Source organism: Orcinus orca, chromosome 1 (assembly GCF_937001465.1).
Source record: "Orcinus orca chromosome 1, mOrcOrc1.1, whole genome shotgun sequence".
Lineage (NCBI taxonomy): Eukaryota > Metazoa > Chordata > Mammalia > Artiodactyla > Delphinidae > Orcinus > Orcinus orca.
Window position 1 is genome coordinate 57,236,854 of NC_064559.1, and position 25,416 is coordinate 57,262,269.

Consider the following 25,416-nt stretch of genomic DNA (forward strand, 5'->3'; position numbering starts at 1 on the left):
CCATGGGTGGGTAGGTGGATGGATACAGAGGCATATTTAATAAACCCATATTACATTTATGTTTAGTATAACTTTCTGTTTTATATTACCCAAAGGTATAGCACTTGCTTTTCATTATAACACATATGTATATTTTTCTCTATTAGATTCATGAGTATTTATGATGTTTCAACTTATGTAAGAGCTAGAAGTTGGCTTATGAAGTTTAAAAACATATTAACTTTCTTGGAATATCATGAAGATAAGACACCTCTTTTTCTATATGGGTAAGTACTGTGAACCTGTAATAGCAATGTACTTGAAAATATGACCTTTTCTACATTGTCAGAATAGATTACTTTGATCTTCCCTAAAAAAAAAAAAAAAACCCAACTAATATTATAGTCAAGTCTTATTGATTGAGTGCGGAAGGAACAAAGTTCTTGCTTCTCTTTCTCCATTCTGTTTTACCAATTTCATTGGCACCTCTATTAGAGAGTGGGTAGAAAAAAGATGAAAAGGATGGTCATATTTGGATTCTTCAAGTTTGAATTACCATGTCTTAGGGTCACATTACATGTTGGACTTCTTTCATATTCTTCTGGGATGAGCAGGGGTGAGAAATAGCAAACTCAAAGACTAGATCTAGCTCTCAACTTAATTTCATCTGTGCCATGGGATAGTTCTGTTGATGTCTTTAATTAGGAAAAACACAGCATGGCCTTAATAATAATTATAAACAACGTCCAAAATAACGCAAGATACAGATTTTTCTTAACTTGTGTAGACTCTTTGTTTTGTTATATAAGTTGTGAGCTTATATACTTTTTAGAGCAGAAAGACAAGGTTTTTCTACTAACAAAAGATGTCAGGGCTTCCCTGGCGGTGCAGTGGTTGAGAGTCAGCCTGCCGATGTAGGGGACATGGGTTTGTGCCCTGGTCCAGGAAGATCCCACATGCCGTGGAGCGGCTGGGCCCATCAGCCATGGCTGCTGAGCCTGCGCATCCGGAGCCTGTGCTCCGCAACGGGAGAGGCCACAACAGTGAGAGGCCCGCGTACTGCAAAAAAAAAAAAAGATGTCAAATGAGAAAATACTGGGACCATTAATGCTAATAAATTTTAAGTGGGTGTTAACATGCTTTTCGTAACAAATTATGATAATTTTTTACTTTCTTCCATTGATTAAGTTTACAGAAAAATATAAAAATTTAAAACCCTAGGATCTTGACATATATCCAAGTAACCTCTTTTTGTCAGCTTCTACTTTAGATGAATAGAAAAAAATTTTTTAAATGTCATAGTAATATTGAATAGAATATTTCATTCTGTTCCTAATTTTAAGCAGTGTTGATGTTTTTCTCAAAATTAATTTGTTTCTTGCTTTTGATGTATGAATTTTTGCATTGTTCCTATGTGTGATTAGCCTTGATTTTAGAAAATGCTCTCCAGACAAATCTCAAACAGACAATCCAACCTTACACCTAAAGGAGCTAGAAAAAGAAGAACAAACAAAGCCCTTAGTTAATAGAAAGGAAGAAATCATAAATATCAGAGCAGAAATAAGTGAAAGAGAGACTAAAAAACAATAGAATAGATAAATGAAACTAAGAGCTGGTTCTTTGAAAAAATAAATAAAATTGATAAACCTTCAGCCCAACTCACCAAGAAAAAGAGAGGGCCCAAATCAATAAAATCAGATGAAAAAGAAGTTACAACTGAAATCACTGAGATACAAAGGATCACAAGAGAGTACTACAGTTATATGCCAATAAGATAGAAGAAATGGACAAATTCTTAGAAAGGTACAATCTCCCAAGACTGTAGCAGGAAGAAGTAGAAAATATGAACAGACCAATTACCAGTACTGAAATTGAATCAGTAATTTAAAAACTCCCAACAAACAAAATTCCAGGACCAGATGGCTTCACAGATGAATTCTACCAAACATTTAGAGAAGAGTTAACACATATGTCCTTATCAAATTATTCCAAAAAATTGCAGAGGAAGGAATGCTTCTGAAATCATTCTATAAAGCCAGCATTACCCTGATACCAAAACCAGGCAAAGATATCACAAAAAAAGGAAATTACAGGCCAATATCACTGATGAGCATATCAATAGATGCAAAAATCCTCAACAAAATATTAGCAAACCAAATTCAGCAATACATTGAAAGGATCATACACCATGATCAAGTGGGATTTGTCCCAAGGATGCAAGGATGGTTCAATATGTATGTATATATTCCATATATATAATGGAATATTACTCAGCCCTAGAAAAGAATGAAATCTTGCCATTTGCCATGTGGATGGACTTAGATGGTATTATGCTAAATGAAGTAAGTCAGACAGAGAAAGTCAATTACTGTATGATTTCACTTATATGTGGGTTCTAAAAAAACAAAACAAATGAATAAATGTAACAAAAGAGAAACAGAGTCATAGATACAGAGAACAATAGGTAGTGTCCAGAAGGGAGGGGTCGGGGGAGGAAAGAAATAGTGAGGGAAATTAAAATGTACAAGCTTCCAGTTGCAAAATAAATGAGTAACCAGTATGAAATGTACAGTGTGGGCAATATAGTTAGTAACTATGTAGTATCTTTGTATGGTGACATATCATAACTAGACTTACTGTGGTTATCATTTTAAAAGGTCTAGAAATATTGAATCAGTGTGTTGTGTAACAGGACCTAACATAGTGTTCTAGGTCAATCATACTTCAAAAACAAACCAACAAACAAATCCATAGAAAAAAAAGATCAGATTTGTGGTTACCAGAGGTGGGGGGTGGGAGAGGGGGAAGTGGATGAAAACAGTCACCAGGTACAATTTCCATTTGTCAGATAAATAAGTACTAGGGAGGTAATGTATTACACCATGATGAATATAGTTAACACTGCTGCATGTTACATATGAAAGCTGTTAAGGGAGTAAGTCCTAAGGGTTCTCATCACAAGGAGAAATTTTCTGTTTAATGTTGCATCTCTATGAGATAATGGATGTTCACTACACTTACCGTGATGATCAGTTTGTGATGTATGTAAGCCAAACCACTATGTTGTATACCTTAAAATTTATACAGTGCTGTATGTCAATTATATCTTAAGAAAACTGGAAGAAAAACACACACCCCCAAAAGCCACCCTCCCAAATGAATATGTATTTACAGTACCTAATGTTTTGGCAGAGGTTAATGAAAATGTTTCTTCTACCTGGGTGAATAATAAGCATAAGACATTAACTTTAAAAAAAAGCCCCTCAGCCCTGATCTAGATTACCAAGAGCCATATTTTTATCTTTTTCCCTTATGATTTTTATGTCTAGAAAGTATGGTTTAGATTTTTGCTTAGCTATTGTTTCATATTATTTGTATCTTTCTTCAAATTAATGTTAATATTTATTTAAACAAATGAACTTCAGATTTTAATTGTTATACCTTTAAAGTGATCTGACATTTTATTTGATCTCTTTTTTTTCAGGAATAATAAATTTCTGATTTTTATATATCACATTGTATTTTCAGAAGAATTTGAATATGCAGGACATATTATACGGATAATGTACATTTATCCTATGATAATGCATCTATGGCCAATGGCAAGAGAATTAAATGTGTCAGCACTGATATTAGTAAACTACTATTTTGTATTTTTATATCTGTTAGAATCAGCATTGAAGGTACTGTTTAAAATAGAAATGTATCCTATAAAAAGAACAGTTTAGATAATTTGAATCTATTTTTGTCATTTTTTGGAAATAATTGATACTAGAAGCCTTTTGCTGTAGCAGTTGATAGGATCCTGGAATTTTAGTAATCTTTTTGAATTTCCTGAGTTTAATAATGAAATCAGTAAAACAGTTAGTCTTGGATATCAGATAAGAGAAGTATAAAAGTGGAGAGAATCTCAAAGATCAGGCAAAAAAGAATTGAAAATCTAGACATTTGCTGTTTCCCTCAAATACTCCCTGTAATGATGCAAAGAATAAATACGTGAATAAAACCAAAATGGTTTGCTAGTTACTTGTCATAAGATGAGAACTACTTTTTAGGATAAATGCTTCAAAGATGATTTATCAGCATTACATTTTCATACTTTAATTATAATTAATAGTATTGCAATGAATCTGTTTAGTACTTTTCATTGCTTTTCTTTGGCATTACAGCTTCATAATAGATTATGTATATTTGGAATCAAATTATAATTTTTGATGTAGGATTTTTTTGAATTTCAAATGAATGACTTAAAACCCAACTTTTGGAATATAACTCATTTGTAGTTGAGGATTTAACTGTTAATTTTAAAGAATCCCCTCCCCATATCATTGTATAGTGCTATGAAATGATGTACATTCTATATGTTTTCTAAACAGATAACAATTTTGAAAAGCAGATATTTTCATCAACATTGGAATACTTTGGAATTTTGTATCGTGCTTATTGGAATCGTTGATATATTTTGTATATACTTTGTCAGATTGAGACCAGACCACTTGGTTCTTATTCAGTTTACAGTAATAATAGGTTATTTCAGAATAATTAGATTTATTCCTCTTATCAAGGTAAAACTTCAAATTTTAAAATACTTTTTTTTTCCTATACTATTTGTCAAATGAATTAAGAAACCTCACTATTTTGAAAGAAATGAGGGAGGGAGCTGTCTTTTCTCCTGGAACCCTCTCTTTAAAGGTATCTGCATGGTTCACTCTCTCACTCCCTTCAAGTCATTGCTCAAATCTCACCTTCTCATGGAGAAGGTCTTCCCTGACCTTCTTTTACGCTACGTAAAATGGCAACCTGCCCTCCATACTCCCAGCGTGTTCCACCCATCTCTCTGATCCCCCTCCACTTGTTTAAATTTTAATTTTTCTGCGTAGCACTTATCACTTTTTTACTGTATGTTATATGTGCTTTCCACAAGGTAGGGATCTTTGTTTTGGTCACTGATGTAACCTGTGGCTCCAGAATGGTACCTAGTATATAGTTAGTACTTAATAAGTTATGTATTGAATGAATAAATGAAAACAGTGGTGCCCCTGCAGCAGGATTACCCAGAAACAAGTTCTCCAAGTTTTAGTAAAATTTGCTCATAAAGCCCTAACTGTGCAGAAGCATAAAAATATTTACCCTAGAGCCCACACTACTTACATAGCCCACTGCCTATGAAGTTCAGTTTTACTGTGGCCTTCAATCTCCTTAACAATGACCATTTCTTCTTTTCGTGGCTCTGGTTTTGATTCTGAAGGTAGATCTTCAGATTTTCAGTCTCCGTTCTTAAGCCTCCTTTCTCTTTCCAATGCAGTTGCGTTATATAAGCTTTTTTTTTTTTTTTTTTTTTTTTCCCCAGTACGCGGGCCTTTCACTGTTGTGGCCTCTCCCGTTGCGGAGCACAGGCTCCGGACGCGCAGGCTCAGCAGCCATGGCTCACGGGCCCAGCCGCTCCGCGGCATGTGGGATCTTCCCAGACCGGGGCACGAACCCGTGTCCCCTGCATCGGCAGGCGGACTCTCAACCACTGCGCCACCAGGGAAGCCCTATATAAGCTTTTAACTTGGGTGCTCTAGATGATTTCACTTGCCACTACATATTTTTGAGTTGCTTAATTCTTATTACATCAAATAAGTCTTTTAGTATGTATTGAAGTTATAGAGGCTTAATATGAAAAAACATTGCTGTAAACCCTGACGGCAAAAGGCATACATTAGAATCCTCCATCTAGTCCCTGTTCTCCAAGCAATTTTATAGTGATCTTAAAGGCAAAATCGTCTGAATGCCCAGACTTGTGCTTGTTGACTTCCTTTTTTTGTTCCTTCCTTGATTCTTTATTAATGTTACCAAACTTTAGTGTTCATAAGGATGACTCTACAGAGTTGTATGCACAATTTATTTATGATTTTTTCCCTATGAGCTGAGTTTAGAGCAAAGTGTCGACATAAGGTATAACCCACCATAATACAAACGCCTCTAGAAATGAGGATATGTAGAATGAAGCTAAGTCTTAATGTGGAAGGTAGAGGTGTCCTTAGATAAGCAGTTTTTATACAGGGATCTTATGCAGATGAATGTAAAATAATTATTTTAGAAGGAATACTTTGTGAAAAGTCTCTCTGAGTGAAATAAAGATTTAAAGATGTGTTATTGTGGAAGTCAACCCTATTTAAAGTGTGAACTAGTTGCTATTTCTGTTTAACATGCTCTGACAAGTCCCAGTGGAGTGTATTTAAGTAAATATAGTCATGATTAGCTTTTGTTTACTGAACAGTTACTATGTTCAAGGAACTGTGCAGACCACTTTACTTACATTATCTAGTTAAATTGTTATAAGAGCCCTGTGAAGTAGGTGTCACCACTCTATCAAGTTAGGTGTCCTAATAGCCAGTCTCAGCAGAGTGTGGCTTTCAAAAGAAACAAATCTGTATTGGAAAACTTTGAAGAATATTGGAGACCTTTACTTCAGATCGGCCCAGGGGGTGCCAGTGCATCATGGAATAAAACTTTATAAAAAACCTCTTTAATATCTCTCCCTCTGCCCAAAGTTTCACAACCAGAATAACAGTTTTAAAAAAATCTGTCCCTTCTCTGCTCTTGTGACTCCTTCTCTGTGATGTCCTTTTCCTGGTCACATGTTCCTCCTGTGTTACCTGGCCCCTCACCGTCCTCCCTGTGCTCTGATGTGCATCTGTCTCTGTGATTCACTGCATTGCTCGTGAGGGCCACTCCACTGGAATTCTGGTACTTAGGTATTATTATCCTCATTGAACAGATGAGGACACTGAGTCCTTAGAGTCACTAAGTAACTTGCTCAAGGTCACAGAGCTGGTGAGTAGCAGAGCTGGTATTTGAACCCAGGGAGGTTTATATTTAAAAATCCCACTCTCCTCAGTCACTGCACTCTCCTTCCTCAGCTTATGATTTGAGAAATTTAGAGCTAAGGAGGATCTTAGATACCCTAAGGTCCTTATCTTACAAGTGGAGAAACTGAGGTGTAGAGAGATTTATTCAGTTGGTTACTATCACCCAAGTTATTGGGGTGACCTCTCTTGTCCCCTGAAAACTGGTGATATGGAGAATGAGGGAAAGCGCAGGGTAGGGATTTCCCCTTAAAGCTACAGAACAGTTATTCATTGAGCTTTCATTTCTTTAGAGTGGCTCTCAAACTTGAGCGTGCATAGAATCACCTGGAGGACTTGTTAAAGCACCGATATGGGGGCCCATCCCCAGAGTTTCTGATTCAGCAGGTCTGGAGTGGGGCCTGAGAATTTGTGTTTCAGCAATGGTGTCGCATTTGTGTTTCTAACAAGCTTGTTAGAAATGACACTTTGAGAACATCTGCCTTAGAGGGTGCTTTTCCTCATTAAATTTTCAGTTTTTTTCTCTCCGTTATTCCAGGTACTAATACCACTGCTGATGAATATTGTAGATGTGCAGATCAAAAAGCGCCTCAGCTTGATGTATAGTATTACAAAAGGCTATGTCAAAAGTCAAGAGGATACCAAGTTTTTAATAAAACAAATTTCTAGCCGAAAATCCATAAATCAGGTGAGAGACAAGCACTGGTCATTTGGGGAAAACATCACTTAGGTGTCTTGATTTCTTTTAAGACCATTTCTGCATGTATTTGACCCAACAGATAAATTATATCAAGTGAAAGGGATTCAGTTGTTTATTATGTGATACGAGGTGCTGCAGAGAACAGTCTCTGCTCTTTAAATTTCAGCTATGATTATCAAACTCATTTATGATCTTCAGAGAAGAAAATCTATTCATTTTTATTTTCTGAGTGCAGAGTAAAGATTCTGTCTTTGTAACACTCTCGAAGGGTAGGACACTTGAAATAGGCTTCATATAGGAAATGAGACGTGAATAAGGCTTTAAGGAAAGGGTAGGTCTGAAGTGGCGGGAGAGAGAGGGAAAGAGAACAAAGATTTGACAGTGAAAACTTCAAATGCTGGTACTGAGGAGTGCATGAGTGGTCGTATTTATTATTATTATTTTTTTTATCATTCAAGATCCTCCTCATTTCCAGGCAGTATGAGTTAAGTACCAAATGGGAGATGAGGACGTAAGCACATTAGGAACTCATAGGTGGAATGAATCACCTCCTAACCAGCTTCCCTCACACCAGTCTGTCCACTTCAGGCCCCTCTGCAATTTAGCAGAGTCACGTTCCTAAGAGGGCTATTTTAACTTTCATATATGATTTTCTGCTTCAGAGTATTCAATTCCATGGCCTAAGAGGTAAGATCTTTGAATATACACACACAGACACACACACAGAACACTTATGGTAAAAAATATTCATGCATAATTTTGCAACTTGGAAATAATATAATAAAAGAAATAAAATTATCCCTCTCAGCCCTCCACTCTACCATCTCCCAGAGACAGCCCCAAAGCCACCACTCCTGGGTTAAATTCCTCTACTATTAGGCAATAATAATTTTAATAATATGCATATGTATTTAATTCTTTTTTTGGAATTTCATTTTATTTATTTTTTATACAGCAGGTTCTTATTAGTCATCAGTTTTATACACATCAGTGTATACATGTCAGTCCCAATTGCTCAATTCATCACACCCCCGCCCCCCGTCGCTTTCCCCCCTTGGTGTCCATACATTTGTTCTCTACATCTGTGGCTCAATTTCTGCCCTGCAAACCGGTTCATCTGTACCATTTTTCTAGGTTCCACATATATGCGTTAATACACGATATTTGTTTTTCTCTTTCTGACTTACTTTACTCTGTATGACAGTCTCTAGATGCATCCACGTCTCTACAAATGACCCAATTTCGTTCCTTTTTATGGCTGAGTAATATTCCACTGTATATATGTACCACATATTCTTAATCCATTCATCTGTTGATGGGCATTTAGGTTGCTTCCATGACCTGGCTATTGTAAATAGTGCTGCAATGAACATTGGGGCGCATGTGTCTTTTTGAATTATGGTTTTCTCTGAGTACATGTGCAGTAGTGGGATTGCTGGATCATATGGTAATTCTATTTTTAGTTATTTAAGGAACCTCCATACTGTTCTCCATAGTGGTTGTATCAATTTACATTCCCACCAACAGTGCAAGAGGATGCCCTTTTCCCCACACCCTCTCCAGCATTTGTTGTTTGTAGATTTTCTGATGATGCCCCTTCTAACTGGTGTGAGGTGATACCTCATTGTAGTTTTGATTTGCATTTCTCTAATAATTAGTGATGTTGAGCAGCTTTTCATGTGCTTCTTGGCCATCTGTATGTCTTCTTTGAAGAAATGTCTATTTAGGTCTTCTGCCCATTTTTGGATTGGGTTGTTTGTTTTTTTAATATTGAGCTGCATGAGCTGTTTATATATTTTGGAGATTAATCCTTCGTCCGTTGATTAATTTGCAAATATTTTCTCCCATTCTGAGGGTTGTTTTTCGTCTTGTTTGTGGTTTCCTTTGCTGTGCAAAAGCTTTGAAGTTTCATTAGGTCCCATTTGTTTATTTCCATTATTCTAGGAGGTGGATCAAAAAAGATCTTGCTGTGATTTATGTCAAAGAGTATTCTTCCTATGTTTCCTCTAAGAGTTTTATAGTGTCCTGTCTTACATTTAGTTCTTTAATCCATTTTGAGTTTATTTTTTTATGGTGTTAGGGAGTGTTCTAATTTCATTCTTTCACATGTAGCTGTCCAGTTTTCCCAGCACCACTTATAGAAGAGACTGTCTTTTCCCCGTTGTATATCCTTGCCTCCTTTGTCATAGATTAGTTGACCATATGTGCATGAGTTTATCTCTAGGCTTTCTATCTTGTTCCATTGATTTGTATTTCTGTTTTTGTGCCAGTACCATATTGTCTTGATTACTGTAGCTTTGTAGTAGACTCTGAAGTCAGAGTGTCTGATTCCTCCAGCTCCGTTTTTTTCCCTCAAGACTGCTTTGGCTATTCGGGGTCTTTTGTGTCTCCATACAAATTTTAAGATTTTTTGTTCTAGTTCTGTAAAAAATGCCATTGGTAATTTGATAGGGATTGCATTGAATCTGTAGATTGCTTTGGGTAGTATAGTCATTTTCAAAATATTGATTCTTCTAATCCAAGAACATGGTATATCTCTCCATCTGTTGATATCATATTTAATTTCTTTCATCAGTGTCTTACAGATTTCTGCATACAGGTCTTTTGTCTCCTTAGGTAGGTTTATTCCTAGGTATTTTATTCTTTTAGTTGCATTGGTAAATGGGAGTGTTTCCTTAATTTCTCTTTCAGATTTTTCATCATTAGTGTATAGGAATGCAACAGATTTCTGTGCATTAATTTTGTATCCTGCAACTTTACCAAATTCATTGATTAGCTCTAGTAGTTTTCTGGTGGCATCTTTAGGATTCTCTATGTATAGTATCATGCCACCTGCAAACAGTGACAGTTTTACTTCTTTTCCAATTTGTATTCCTTTTATTTCTTTTTCTTCTCTGATTGCCATGGCTAGGACTTCCAAAACTATGTTGAATAATAGTGATGAGAGAGGACATCCTTGTCTTGTTCCTGATCTTAGAGGAAATGCTTTCAGATTTTCACCATTGAGAATGATGTTTGCTGTGGGTTTGTCATATATGGCCTTTATTATGTTGAAGTAGGTTCCCTCTATGCCCACTTTCTGGAGAGTTTTTTATCATAAATGGGTGTTGAGTTTTGTCAAAAGCTTTTTCTGCATCTATCAAGATCATATGGTTTTTCTTCTTCAGTTTGTTAATATGGTGTATCACATTGATTGATTTGCGTATATTGAAGAAGCCTTGCATCTCTGGGATAAATCCTACTTGATCATGGTGTATGATCCTTTTAATGTGTTGTTGGATTCTGTTTGCTAGTATTTTGTTGAGATTTTTTGCATCTATATTCATCGGTGATATTGGTCTGTAATTTTCTTTTTTTGTAGTATCTTTGTCTGGTTTTGGTATCAGGGAGATGGTGGCCTCATAGAATGAGTTTGGGAGTGTTCCTTATTCTGCAGTTTTTTAGAAGAGTTTGAGAAGGATGGGTGTTAGCTCTTTTCTAAATGTTCAATAGAATTCACCTGTGAAGCCATCTGGTCCTGGACTTCCATTTTTTGGAAGATTTTTAATCACAGTTTCCATTGCATTATTTGTGATTGGTCTGTTCATATTTTCTGTTTCTTCCTGGTTCAGTCTTGGAAGGTTATACCTTTCTAAGGATTTGTCCATTTCTTCCAGGTTGTCCATTATATAGGCATAGAGTTGCTTGTAGTAGTCTCTTAGGATGCTTTGTATTTCTGCAGTGTCTGTTGTAACTTCTCCTTTTTCATTTCTAATTTTATTGATTTGAGTCCTCTCCCTCTTTTTCTTGATGAGTCTGGCTAATGGTTTATCAATTTTGCTTATCTTCTCAAAGAACCAGTTTTTAGTTTTATTCATCTTTGCTGTTGTTTTCTTTGTTTCTATTTCATTTATTTCTGCTCTGATCTTGATGATTTCTTTCCTTCTGCTAACTTTGGGTTTTGTTTGTTCTTCTTTCTCAACTTCCTTTAAGTGTAAGTTTAGATTGTTTATTTGAGATTTTTCTTGTTTCTTGAGGTAGGCTTGTATAGCTGTAAACTTCCCTCTTAGAACTGCTTTTGCTGCATCCCGCAGGGTTTGGATCATCGTGTTTTCATTGTCATTTGTCTCTAGGTATTTTTTCATTTCCTCTTTGATTTCTTCAGTGATCGTTTGGTTATTTAGTAACGTATTGTTTAGCCTCCATGTGTTTGTGTTTTTTACGTTTTTTTCCCTGTAATTCATTTCTAATCTCATAGCGTTGTGGTCAGAAAAGATGCTTGATATGATTTCAGTTTTCTTAAATTTATTGAGGCTTGATTTGTGACCCAAGTTGTGATCTTTCCTGGAGAATGTTCCATGTGCACTTGAGAAGAAAGTGTAATCTGCTGTTTTTGGATGGACTGTCCTATAACTATCAATTAAATCTATCTGGTCTATCGTGTCATTTAAACCTTATGTTTCTTATTTATTTTCATTTTGGATGATCTGTCCATTGGTGTAAGTGAGGTGTTAAAGTACCCACTCTTATTGTGTTACTGTCGATTTTCTCTTTTATAGCTGTTAGCAGTCACCTTATGTATTGAGGTGCTCTTACGTTGGGTGCATATATATTTATAATTGTTATATCTTCTTCTTGGATTGATCCCCTGATCATTATGTAGTCCCCTTCCTTGTCTCTTGTAACATTCTTTATTTTAAAGTCTATTTTGTCTGATACGAGTATTGCTACTCCAGCTTTCTTTCGATTTCCATTTGCACGGAGTATCTTTTTCCATCCCCTCACTTTCAGTCTGTTTGTGTCCTTATGTCTGAAGTGGGTCTCTTTTAGACAGCATATATATGGGTCTTGTTTTTGTATCCATTCAGCAAGCCTGTGTCTTTTGGTTGGAGCATTTAATCCATTCATGTTTAAGGTAATTATCAATATGTATGTTCCTATGACCATTTTCTTAGTTGTTTTGGGTTTGTTTTTGTAGGTCCTTTTCTTCTCTTGTGTTTCCCACTTAGAGAAGTTCCTTTAGCATTTGTTGTAGAACTGGTTTGGTGGTGCTGAATTCTCTTAGCTTTTGCTTGTCTGTAAAGGTTTTGATTTCTCCATCGAATCTGAATGAGATCCTTGCCAGGTAGAGTAATCTTGGTTGTAGGTTCTTCCCTTTAATCACTTTAAGTATATCATGCCACTCCCTTCTGGCTTGTAGAGTTTCTGCTGAGAAATCAGCTGTTAATCTTATGGGAGTTCCCTTGTATGTTATTTGTCATTTTTCCCTTGCTGCTTTCAATAATTTTTCTTTGTCTTTAATTTTTGCCAATTTGATTACTATGTGTCTCGGTGTGTTTCTCCTTGGGTTTATCCTGTATGGGACTTGCTGCGCTTCCTGGACTTGGGTGGCCATTTCCTTTCCCATGTTAGGGAAGTTTCGACTATAATCTCTTCAGATATTTTCTCGGGCCCTTTCTCTCTCTCTTATCCTTCTGGGACCCCTATAATGCGGACGTTGTTGTGTTTAACGTTGTCCCAGTGGTCTCTTAGGATGTCTTCATTTCTTTTCATTCTTTTTTCTTTATTCTGTTCCACAGCAGTGAATTCCACCGTTCCTTCTTCCTGGTCATTTATCCGTTCTTCTGCCTCAGTTATTGTGCTATTGATTCCTTCTAGTGTAGTTTTCATTTCAGTTATTGTATTGTTCATCTGTTCGTTTGTTCTTTAATTCTTCTAGTTCTTTGTTAAACATTTCTTGCATCTTCTCGATCTTTGCCTCCATTCTTTTTCCGAGGTCCGGTATCATCTTCACTATCATTATTCTGAATTCTTTTTTTGGAAGGTTGGCTATCTCCACATCATTTAGTTGTTTTTCTGTGGTTTTATCTTGTTCTTTCATGTGGTACATAGCCCTCTGCCTTTTCATCTTGTCTATGTTTCTGTGAATGTGGTTTTTGTTCCACAGGCTGCAGGTTTGTTGTTCTTCTTGCTTCTGCTGTCTGCCCTCTGCTGGATCTAATTCTTGATTTATTATTTCTAAACAGCCTTTATTTACTCTTTGCTGTGCAATATAAGGAGATTAAACATTCATCTCCTTTAACCTTTTCTTTTTCTCTCTTAAATTTTTGGAGCTATTATTTTTACAGGCAGACGGTTTATAACATTTACCTTCTAAGCTGTAAGTATAATTGTCTTCATTCTTTTCAGTAAATTACTCTATACATGGAAAACCAAAAAACAACCTCTACTTTATGATTATATAAATATTATGATTGTATAAATGTTATTCACTCTAGAACCTATCATTTGATTGAATCCATAACAAAGGAAATATGATGCTATGTCATTAAACCTTTTGTACTTGAAGGAGACTCTTCTCTATGAAACAGCAAATGAATTAATTTTTTTTAACAATACCTTCCTTCTCTTCCTTTAGGTTATATTCCTCAGCCACTCTTTCTGGAGTCTCATGTGAGCTCCCTTTTTACTTTCCTTTCTATTATGCTGGATTATGTCCATAAGAAATATTTTCCATACGTACAAAAAATTTTCCCTAAGTCCAAAATTCTTTTTGTTTTGATTTTGATTTTAATAGTTTGACTCTCCAAAACCATTTTCCTGAAGTCATTGCCCCTCTGTCTTCAGCATTGCTGATACAAGACTGATTTTACTTTTGCTTTTGTAGGTGACTTTTTCCCTCATTCTTTAAAGTCTTTGGGATTTTCTTTTTATCCTTGGAGTTCTGAAATTTCACCAAGATATGTCTACGTGTGATTTTTTTTTTTAAATTTGTCCCATTCAGCACATGGTGGAGCCTTTATAATCTGAAGATTACCATCCTCCTTCCATTACTTATTTGATTATTTTCTCCCCTCTGTGGTTTCTATTTTCTCCTTTTGGCACTCTTTTAAAGAGTTTTGAATATCTGTGTTGAGTCCCTCTTTCAACTTTCCTCATAACTTTCAACTCTTTCCTCTTTGTATTGAGAACCCCCAGTGTGATTTTCCAGGTTCCTAAGTCAGTCTTTAGCTGTGTCTATTCTGTTATTCAGTCCATCTGTTAACTTTGTTTTTGGCAAATACTTTTTGTCAAGCAATCAAGAACTTTGATTGCTTCTTTTTCATAGTAACTGTTTCTTTTTTGTTTTTAAAAGCATGTGATATTCTCTTGAACCTCTTTATTTTAAGAATTTCTGTTTCCTGTATCAGTTCTGCTTCTTTGAGGTTCATTCTTCTATTTGTTGTGTTTGGTTCTTATCTTTCATTCAGTTTTTCCACCCAGTGTTTGGTGATTTGGGGTTATATTTTCATATATGTAGATGAAAATCTAAATTGAGTAGTAGCAATAGCTAAAGGGTGTTTTCTCAGCCCAAGTGAGACTCCTGAGTTTTAATCCAAGAATGAATTTAAATCCTAATTACTGAAGCCCTAGATCTTATAATTGTGTGCGTAAAAACAAAATCAGGGTGCGCTGGGGGTTATGTCTTCCGGTTGTTATGCCTATTTTTTGTGATGACTGTTGGTTGCCTCAGGTTCTCAGCCAAGAAAGAGAGCCTCTTTCTTTATCAAATTCAGGAGAGGGAGAGGCTGTGAAGACACCTAATTTAATGTTTTAATTTTTCATTTCTAAAATACATAAAAGATATATTGTTAAATATCTTTAGCATTTAAGATTTCTTTTTTATAATCAGGTACCACTATAGGAAGAGTATACCTGAATTTTAGGAAGGCATCTGACATCTTATATGATATCCTTATAGACTGGATAGAGAAATATTATCTAGATTTATCACAGGAGTATTGATTATTGGATCAAATATTAATGTGCAACAGAATTCTATCCTGTTGATTTACTTAGAATATTGGAGAAGAAAATTAAAAGAACTACTGAAAGTTTAGGTTGATCTCTATTAGAAAGAACATAAAGCTATTCATAGGAGAAAATATTTCAGAAACAGGAAGAGGAGAGAAGAAAAACAAGAGCCAGTGGGGGAAGTTAAGAATGTGCTTTGAGGAGTTTGGGTGAAGGCATAGCGATTTGGGGGCAGAGATTTGCCAGGAAGTGTAAGACATGAAAAGAATTCCCCTTTGGCATTTTTAAAGGAGACTTCAGTAAACATTTAAATGTCTTATTGAGATGTGTTTAGATATCCGACTGGTGTTTATTCTGAAAGTGACACGGTTCAAGAACCTGGCCAGTGGCAGCTCACCTTTAGAGAAGTCGCATGTATGTCTAGGCTTTCATGGTTATTTTTCTCTTTGTGGGCAGGAGTCGGTTCCTAATGGTGTCTTATGCAACGTCATTCTGTGGCAGTTTTACAGAGCTGGTAGTATGAAGGGGGCTTAGCTGCTGTCTATGAACTGTTGCAAGCAGGGCTGGAGCACAGTATGTGGGTGTCATGTGCAGGCTAATAATTTGGTACCTTCACATTGCTGATTCAGTGTTATCAAGTGAGAAGAAATAATTTAATAAAAATTATATACTCAGGGAATTCCCTGGCAGTCCAGTAGTTAGGACTCCGTGCTTTCACTGCCAAGGGTACGGATTCCATCCCTGGTTGGGGAACGAAGATCCTGCAAGACGTGCGGTGGCCAAAAAAAAAAAAAAAAAAATTGTATACTTCGTTCTTATATCCAAAATGAGTGATTAATATGACTTCTCTAAACAAAACAACACACACTTAACTTTAACTGCTTAAACTTTAGATAACAAATCAGTTCTTCCTTGTAAATAGGAAGATACCATGCATGATTTGGGTGCAGAATTTCAGCCATCTGTACCTGACCATCCTAGAGAACTGTCAGTTGTTTAGTCCCAGAGCTGTTGATGTGGCCAAGCGGAAGCTCCAGAAGGACTCAAACCTAGAGGGCAAGCTCCATGTAGAGCCATGCCTGGGACATGGTGGGAATTGGACAAATACCTATTGTGTGAATGAACAGAGATGGGTTAGCCCAGAGTGGACCTATTTCTTCAGTTATGTCAGGAGTTATCTGTAGGAAACATGACCTACTTGACACCATATTTTCTCATTATTCCACTCGTTTTTGCACTCCCGATAGACTGGCTTCCCAAACAGCTTCTCTGTTGGCCACCCTCTCGTGGCGCGCTATCTATGAGAATTCTCCTTGATGCACAGTGGAGTGTACACTAGTCTTTTCTAAGAAATATTAGGCACAGTAGTTATGTAAGCTACTACACAGCATCCATTGCACTATGAGTGTGAGCCTGGGGAAAGCAGCAGAATTGACAGAGAGGGAAGATTTGAGCTAAATATCTCCCCCAAACGCTAATCTAAGTGAGATTTCTTCTACCGTACTTCTTTTTTTTTTTTAATTTTGTCTATTTAATTAATTTATTTTTGGCTGCGTTGGGTCTTCATTGCTGCACGCGGGCTTTCTCTAGTTGTGGCGAGCGGGGGCTACTCTTCGTTGTGGTGCACAGGCTTCTCATTGCGGTGGCTTCTCTTGTAGTGGAGCACGGGTTCTAGGTGCGCGGGCTTCAGTAGTTGTGGCTTGCAGGCTCTATAGCATAGGCTCAGTAGTTGCAGTGCACGGGCTTAGTTGCTCCGTGGCATGTGGGATCTTCCTGGACCAGGGCCTGAACCTGTGTCCCCTGCATTGGCAGGCGGGTTCTTAACCACTGCGCCACCAGGGAAGCCCCTACCATACTTCTTTTTCTCAGGTTTTAAAGCCAGTAATGCACTTGGTGTAATTAGAAATTAATGTTTTTTTTAACTTCTCACAGAAATTATATGAAATTTTGGAAACCAACAAACGAGATGCTGTCAAAGAACTAGGTAAGTAGTTGGAATATCTAATTTCCTGAAATCACACCTTATCATCCCATAATTTAACCAAAGGAAGACAAGTTCATGCTTTCATTCAATCATTCACTCATTCATTTATTCGTTCAATAAGCATTTTTTGAATCCGTTTAATGGGCCAGGTGTACATAAAGTGTAGATACTGGTGGGAAGTGTGAGCATGTCAATAGATAATTGCAGAAAGTTAGAGGAGTTCTATTATTTGCTATGGAAGCATAAAAGAAAAAATGAAGAGTGCAGAAAGTGTATTAAGGTGGCAAGATCAGATTCCTTAAGGCAGTGGTCCCCAACCTTTTTGGCACCAGGGACCAGTTTCTTGGAAAACAATTTTTCCACAGACGGTGGGTGGGGGGGATGGTTTCGGGATGATTCAAGCACATTACATTTATTGTGCACTTTATTTCTATTATTATTACATTGTGTTGCTTATGTCCAGTCTACTCCGTAATCTCATTTTGGTGGCTGTCACTGCAGAAAACCCTGCTTCACAAAGATAGGATGTTGGAAATGGAAGCAGGCTTTTCAGTGCTTTTGTGGCAATCTCAGGGTATTCTGCCTTGACTTTGGTCCAGAACCTATGGAGATTTGAAGTTGTCTCAACCGTACTTTTAAGGCCACTGTCATTTGCCACCTCAAGCAGTTGATCCTCTTCTAGCAGGGACAGAGTCGATTCGCCTGGCTTATTCACAAATGGGTCGCAGATCCATTCCTTCCCAGTTCGGGGGTCTTTTGTGGTTGGGAAGTAATGCTCAAACTCTTTTGAAAGCTGAGGTAGGTGATCATACACCAGGTGGGAGAAAGAAGGCCCTGGCTCAGTCTCTTTCAAAATCTCTGCTAATGTTTAAAACATGTCAAAAATCCCAGTGTTCCCTCATCACCCCCATAATTCCAGTTTGGCTTTGAATGCAGCCACTTTATCTGCCGACTTGAACACAGTTGTCGTTCTCCCCTGAAGTGACAGATTGAGTTCGTTGAGCAGGTTGAATGTGTCACACAAGTAAGCAAGTTTTGCGACCCATTCTGTGTCACTGAAATGTGCTGCCAGTGGTGACTGTTTTTCTAAAAGAAATCTCTGGAGCGGCTCTTGTAATTCAGAAACTCTGGCCAGTGATCTACCTTTAGAAGCCATCTCACTTCTGTGTATAAGAGAAGACGTGTGTGCTCTGCGTCCATCTCCTCACAGAGCTGCGCGAACAGACGTGAGTTAAGGACGTGTACTTTAATGTAGTTGATAATTTTAATCATATCCTGCAAAACGTTGTTAAGTTCAGGTGACATTTTTCGGCTAGCCAGCATTTCTCTGTGGATGACACAGTGCGTAGACTCACATTCAGAAGCGACCTCTTTGACCCGAGTAGTGAAACCAGAAAGATGTCTAGTCATGGCAGCTGTTCCATCCGTGCATATACTGACACAAAATGACCAGTTCAGTTTTCCTGTTATGTAATCATTCAGAGACTTGAATAGTTCTGCAGCTGTGGTGTTGGTTGGGAGCAAAAGTACACGTAACATATCCTCATGCACATGAAATATATATTGCACAAAGACAAGCATTGTTGCCTTGATGTCAACATCAGTAGACTCATCAACCTGGATTGCGTACCACGGTGACTCATTAATCCTCTCTAACAATTGTGCCTCACTAACTTCTGCTGTTTCACCAATTCATCTAGTTATGGTGCTAGCTGAAAGAGGAACACGTGTCACCTTTTGAACTGCAGCCTCTCCTAAAAGTTCATGACAAATGTCCTTAGCAGCAGGCAGGATCAACTCTTCACCAATAGTAAAGGGCTTCTTAGGTTTAGCAATGTGGTTAGCCACTAAGAATGATGCTCTCAGTGCAGACACATTTGATGAAATGGTGGCCTTCAATAATTGGTTCTGTTCTTCGTGTTCACACTTTTCTCTTTTGAAAACTCCAAAGGCTTGTCTTTTAATGCAGCATGCTTGGTCTCCATGTGGCAAAGCAGTTTTGAAGGTTTCATAGTTTCATTGGGTAGCAGGTCACCACATATTATACAAAGTGGGCTTGGAGAATGTGAATCACCTGTTGCAATGAACCTATAAGTAAGACTCTTGGTATTTTCTTTCTTTTTTTTTAATTTTTAAATTTTTATTGGAGTATAATCGCTTTACAATGTTATGTTATTTTCTGCTGTACAATGAAGTGAATCAGCTATATGTATACCTATATCCCCTCCCTCTTGGTCCCCCTCCCACTGCCCACATTCCACCCATCTAGGTCATCACAGAGCACCGAGCTGAGCTCCCTGTACAATACAGCAGGTTCCCACTAGCAATCTGTTTTACCCATGGTAGTGTGTTTATGTCAAACCTAATCTCCCAATTCGTCCCACCCTCCCCTTCCCCACCCCCGTGTCCATATGTCTGTTCTCTACATCTACATCTATATTCCTGCCCTGCAAATAGGTTCATCTGTACCATTTTTCTAGAATCCACATATATGCGTTACTATACAATATTTGTTTTTCTCTTTCTGGCTTACTTCACTCTGTATGACAGACTCTAGGCCCATCCACATCTCTACAAATGACCCAATTTCATTCCTTTTTATGGCTGTGTAATATTCCATTGTATATATGTACTGCATCTTCTTTATTCATTCATTTGTTGTTGGACATTTAGGTTGTTTCCATGTCCTGGCTATTATAAATAGTGCTGCAATGAACATTGGGGTACATGTGTCCTTTTTTTAAAAAATTTTATTTAAATTTATTTATTTTTGGCTGTGTTGAGTCTTTGTTGCTGCATGCAGTCTTTTCTCTAGTCGCGATGAGTGGGGGCTTTTCGTTGTGGTGCGCGGGTTTCTCATTGTGGTGGCTTCTCTTGTTGCGGAGCATGGGCTCTAGGTGCGTGGGCTTCAGTAGTTGTGGCACACGGGATTCAGTAGTTTTGGCACATGGGATTCAGTAGTTGTGGCACACGGGCTCCAGAGCACAGGCTCAGGAGTTATGGCGTACAGGCTTAGTTGCTCTGCGGCATGTCGGATCTTCCCAGACCAGGACTTGAACCCTTGTCCCCTGCATTGGCAGGTGGATTCTTAACCACTGTGCCACCAAGGAAGCCCCCATGTGTCATTTTGAATTATGGTGTTCTCAGGGTATATGCCCAGTAGTGGGATTGCTGGGTCATATGGTAGTTCTATTTTTAGTTTTTTAAGGAACCTGCATACTGCTCTCCACAGTGGCTGTATCAATTTACTTTCCCACCAACAGTGCAAAAGGGTTCCCTTTTCTCCACACCGTCTCCAGCATTTATTGTGTGTAGATTTTTTGATGATGGCCATTTTGACCGGTGTGAGGTGATACTTCATTGTAGTTTTAATTTGCCTTTCTCTAATAATTAGTGATGTTGAGATCTTTTCATGTGCCTCTTGGCCATCTGTATGTCTTCTTTGGAGAAATGTCTATTTAGGTCTTCCACCCAGTTTTTAGTTGAATTGTTTGTTTTTTTGATATTGAGCTCCATGAGCTCTTTGTATATTTTGGAGATGAATCCTTTGTGACGTTGCTTCGTTTGCAAATATTTTCTCCCATTCTGAGGGTTGTCTTTTCATCTTATTTATGGCTTCCTTTGCTGTGCAAAAGCTTTTAAGTTTAGTTAGGTCCCATTTGTTTATTTTGGTTTTTATTTTCACTACTCTAGGAGGTGGATCAAAAAAGATCTTGCTGTGGTTTATCTCAAAGAATGTTTTTCCTATGTTTTCCTCTAAGAGTTTTATAGTGTCCAGTCTTACATTTAGGTCTTTAATCGATTTTGAGTTTATTTTTGTGTATGGTGGTGGGGAGTGTTCTAATTTCATTCTTTACATGTAGCTGTCCAGTTTTCCCAGCATCACTTATTGAAGAGGCTGTGTTTTCTCCATTGTATGTCCTTGCCTCCTTTGTCATAAATTAGGCGACCATAGATGTGTGGGTTTATCTCCGGACTTTCTGTCCTGTACCACTGATACATATTTCTGTTTTTGTGCCAGTACCATACTGTCTTGATTGCTGTAGCTTTGTAGTATAGTCTGAAGTCGAGGAGCCTAATTCCTCCAGCTGCGTTTTTCCTTCTCAAGATTACTTTGGCTCTTTGGGGTCTTTTGTGTTTCCATATAAACTGTACAATTTTTTGTTCTAATTCTGTGAAGAATGCCATTGATAGTTTGATAGGGATTGCATTGACTCTGTAGATTTCTTTCAGTAGTATAGTCGTCTTCACAATATTGATTTTTCCAATCCGAGAACATGGTATATTTCTCCATCTGTTTATGTCATCGTTGTTTTCTTTCATCAATGTTTTGTAGTTTTCTGAGTACAAGTCTTTTGCCTGCTTAGGTAGGTTTATTCCTAGGTATTTTATTCTTTTTGTTGCAATAGTAAATGGGAGTGTTTCCTTAATTTCTCTTTCAGATTTTTTGTTGTTAGTGTATAGGAATGCCAGAGATTTCTGTGCATTAATTTTGTATCCTGCAACCTTACCAAATTCACTGATTAGTTCTAATAGTTTTCTGGTGGCATCTTTAGGATTATCTATGTGTAGTATCTTGTCATCTGCAAGCAGTGACAGTTTTACTACTTCTTTTCCAATTTGTATTCCTTTTATTTCTTTTTCTTCTCTGATTGCCATGGCTAGGACTTCCAAAACTATGTTGAATAAGAGTGGTGAGAGTGGACATCCTTGTCTTCTTCCTGATCTTAGAGGAAATGCTTTCAGTTTTTCACCATTGAGAATGTTTGCTCTGGGTTTGTCGTATATGGCCTTTATTATGTTGAGGTAGGTTCCCTCTATGCCCATTTTCTAGAGAGTTTTATCATAAATTGGTGTTGAATTTTGGCAAAATCTTTTTCTGCCTCTGTTGAGATGATCATATGGTTTTTATTCCTTAATTTGTTAGTATGATGTATCGCATTGATTGATTTGCATATATTGAAGAATCCTTGCATCCCTGGGATAAATCCCACTTGATCATGGTGTATGATCCTTTTAATATGTTGTTGGATTCTGTTTGCTAATATTTTGTTCTGGATTTTTGCATCTATGTTCATCAGTGATATTGGTCTCTAATTTTCTTTTTTTGTGATATCTTTGTTTGGTTTTGGTATCAGGGTGATGGTGGCCTTGTAGAACGAATTTGAGAATGTTCCTCCCTCTGCAGTCTTTTGGAAGAGTTTGAGAAGGATAGGTGTTAGCTCTTCTCTAAATGTTTGATAGAATTCGCCTGTGAAGCCATCTGGTCCTGGACAAATATTCCTTTTGGAATATTTTTAATTACAGTTTCAATTTCTTTACTTATGATAGGTCTGTTTATATTTTCTAATTCTTCCTGGTTCAGTCTTGGAAAATTGTACCTTTCCAAGAATTTTTCCATTTCTTCGTGGTTGTCCATTTTATTGGCATATAGTTGTTTGTAGTAGTCTCATAATCCTTTGTATTCTGCAGTGTCAGTTGTGATTTCTCCTTTTTCATTTCTAATTTTATTGATTTGCATCCACTCCCTTTTTTTCTTGATGAGTCTGGCTAAAGGTTTATCAGTTTTGTTTATCTTCTCAAAGATCCAACTTTCAGTTTTATTGATCTTTGCTATTGTTTTCTTCATTTCTGTTTCATTTATTTCTGCTCTGATCTTTATGGTTTCTTTCCATCTACTAACTTTGGGTTTTGTTTGTTCTTCTTTCTCTAGTTCCTTTAGGTGTAAGGTTAGATTTTTTTATTTGAGATTTTTCTTGTTTCTTCAGGTGAGATTGAATTGCTATAAACTTCCCTCTTAGAACTGCTTTTGCTGTATCCCATAGGTTTTGGGTGGTCCTGTTTTCATTGTCATTTGTTTCTGTGTATTTTTTAATTTCTTCTGTGATCTCTTGGTTATGTAGTATTGCATGTTTAGCCTCCATATATTTGTGTTTTTTACAGGTTTTTCTTCCTGTAATTGATTTCTAATCTCATAGCATTGTGGTAAGAAAAGATGCTTCATATTGACATATATACAATACCGAGTGTAAAATAATTAGCTAGTGGGAAGCAGCGTAGTATAGGGAGATCAGCTCAATGCTTTCCGATGACCTAGAGAGGTGGGGCAGGGAGGGTGGGAGGGAGGCTCAAGAGGGAGAGGATATAGGGATATATGTATGCATATGGCTGATTCACTTTGTTGTACAACAGAAACTAACACAGTGTTGTGAAACAATTATACTCCAATAAAAATCTATTTTTAAAAAAAGAAAGAAACAATGCTTTAGAAGAAACAAGTGCTTGTGCACTTGAGAAGAAAGTGTATTCTGCCACTTTCAGGTGGAATGTCATATAAATATCAGTGAAATCTTTCTGGTCTGTTGTGTCATTTAAAGCTTGTGTTTCCTTATTTATTTTCTGTTTGGATGGTCTGTCCATTGGTGTAAGTGTGGTGTTAAAGTCCCCTACCATTATTGTGTTACCATCGATTTCCCCTTTTATGGCTGTTAGCATTTGCCTTATGTATTGAGGTGCTCCTATGTTGGGTGCGTAAATATTTATAATTGTTATATCTTCGTCTTGGATTGATCCCTTGATCATTATGTAATGTCCTTCCTTATCTCTTGTAACAGTCTTTATTTTTAAAGTCTATTTTATCTGATATGAGTATTGCTACTCCAGCTTTCTTTTGATTTCCATTTGCATGGAATATCTTTTTCCATGCCTTCACTTTGAGTCTGTATGTGTCCCTAGGTCTGAAGTGGGTTTCTTATAGACAGCATATATATGGGTCATGTTTTTGTATCCATTTAGCGAGCCTGTGTCTTCTGGTTGGAGCATTTAATCCATTTACATTCAAGTTTATTATCGATATGTATGTTCCTATCACCATTTTCTTAATTGTTATGGGTTTTTTTTGTGGGTCATTTTCTTCTCTTGTGTTTCCCACCTAGAGAAGTTTCTTTAGCATTTGTTGTAAAGCTGGTTTGGTGGTGCTGAATTCTCTTAGCTTTTGCTTGTCTGTAAAGCTTTTGATTTCTCCATCGAATCTGAATGAGATCCTTGCTGGGTAGAGTAATCTTGGTTGTAGGTTTTTCTCTTTCATCACTTTTAGTATATCCCTCCACTCCCTTCTGGCCTGCAGAGTGTCTGCTGAAAAATCAGCTGATAACCTTATGGGGATTCTTTTGTATATTATTTTTGGTTTTTCTCTTGCTGCTCTTAATATTTTTTCTTTGAGTTTAATTTTTGTTAGTTTGATTAATATGTGTCTTGGTGTGTTTTTCTTAGGGTTTATCCTGTATGGGACTCTCTGCACTTCGTGGACTTGGGTGACTATTTCCTTTCCCATGTTTGGGAAGTTTTCACCTATAATCTCTTCAAATATTTTCTCAGACTCTTTCTTTTTCTATTCTTCTTCTGGGACCCCTATAATTTGAATATTGGTACATTTAGTGTTGTCCCAGAGGTCTCTGCAATTGTCTTCAGTTCTTTTCATTGCTTTTTCTTTATTCTGCTCCTCAGCAGTTATTTCCACCATTCTGTCTTCCAGCTCACTTATTCATTCTTCTGCCTCATTTTTTCTGCTCTTGATTCCCTCTAGTGTATTTTTCATTTCAATTATTATGTTGTTCATCTCTGTTTGTTCTTTAGTTCTTCTAGATCTTTGTTAAACAGTTCTCTTATTTTCTTGATCTGTGCCTCCATTCTATTTCCAAGTTTTTAGATCATCTTTACTATCATTACTCTGAATTCTTTTTCAGGTAGATTGCCTATTTCCTCTTCATTTATTTGGTCTTGTTGGTTTTTACCTTGGTCCTTCATCTGTGACATATATTTTTGTCATCTCATTGTTTTTTTTCTGATGGGTGGGATTTTGTTCCTGTCTTACTGGTTGTTTGGCCTGAGGCTTCCAACACTGGAGTTTGTAGGCTGTTAGGTAGAGCTGGGTCCTGTTGCCAAGATGAGAACCTCCAGGAGACCTCACTCTGATGAATATTCCCTGGGGTCTGAGGTTCTGTGTTAGTCCCATTGTTTGGACTCAGAGTTCCCACTGCAGGAGCTCAGGCCTGACCCCAGGCTCATGAATCAAGATCCTGCAAGCCTTGCAGAGCAGGAAAAGAAAAAAAAAAAGGAGCAGAACA

At 37.2% G+C, this 25,416-nt stretch overlaps 1 protein-coding gene across 1 annotated transcript in view; it reads left to right on the forward strand.

Annotated features, from left to right (window-relative positions):
• SLC9C2 (solute carrier family 9 member C2 (putative)) overlaps positions 1-25,416 on the forward strand; it is a 272,343-nt gene that overhangs the window by 95,216 nt on the left and 151,711 nt on the right. The window contains exons 19-23 of the mRNA XM_049715795.1: positions 147-266; positions 3,464-3,662; positions 4,356-4,544; positions 7,372-7,521; positions 17,239-17,290. Coding sequence (XP_049571752.1) covers positions 147-266; positions 3,464-3,662; positions 4,356-4,544; positions 7,372-7,521; positions 17,239-17,290 — 710 coding nt within the window. The remainder of the gene's footprint in view (positions 1-146; positions 267-3,463; positions 3,663-4,355; positions 4,545-7,371; positions 7,522-17,238; positions 17,291-25,416) is intronic.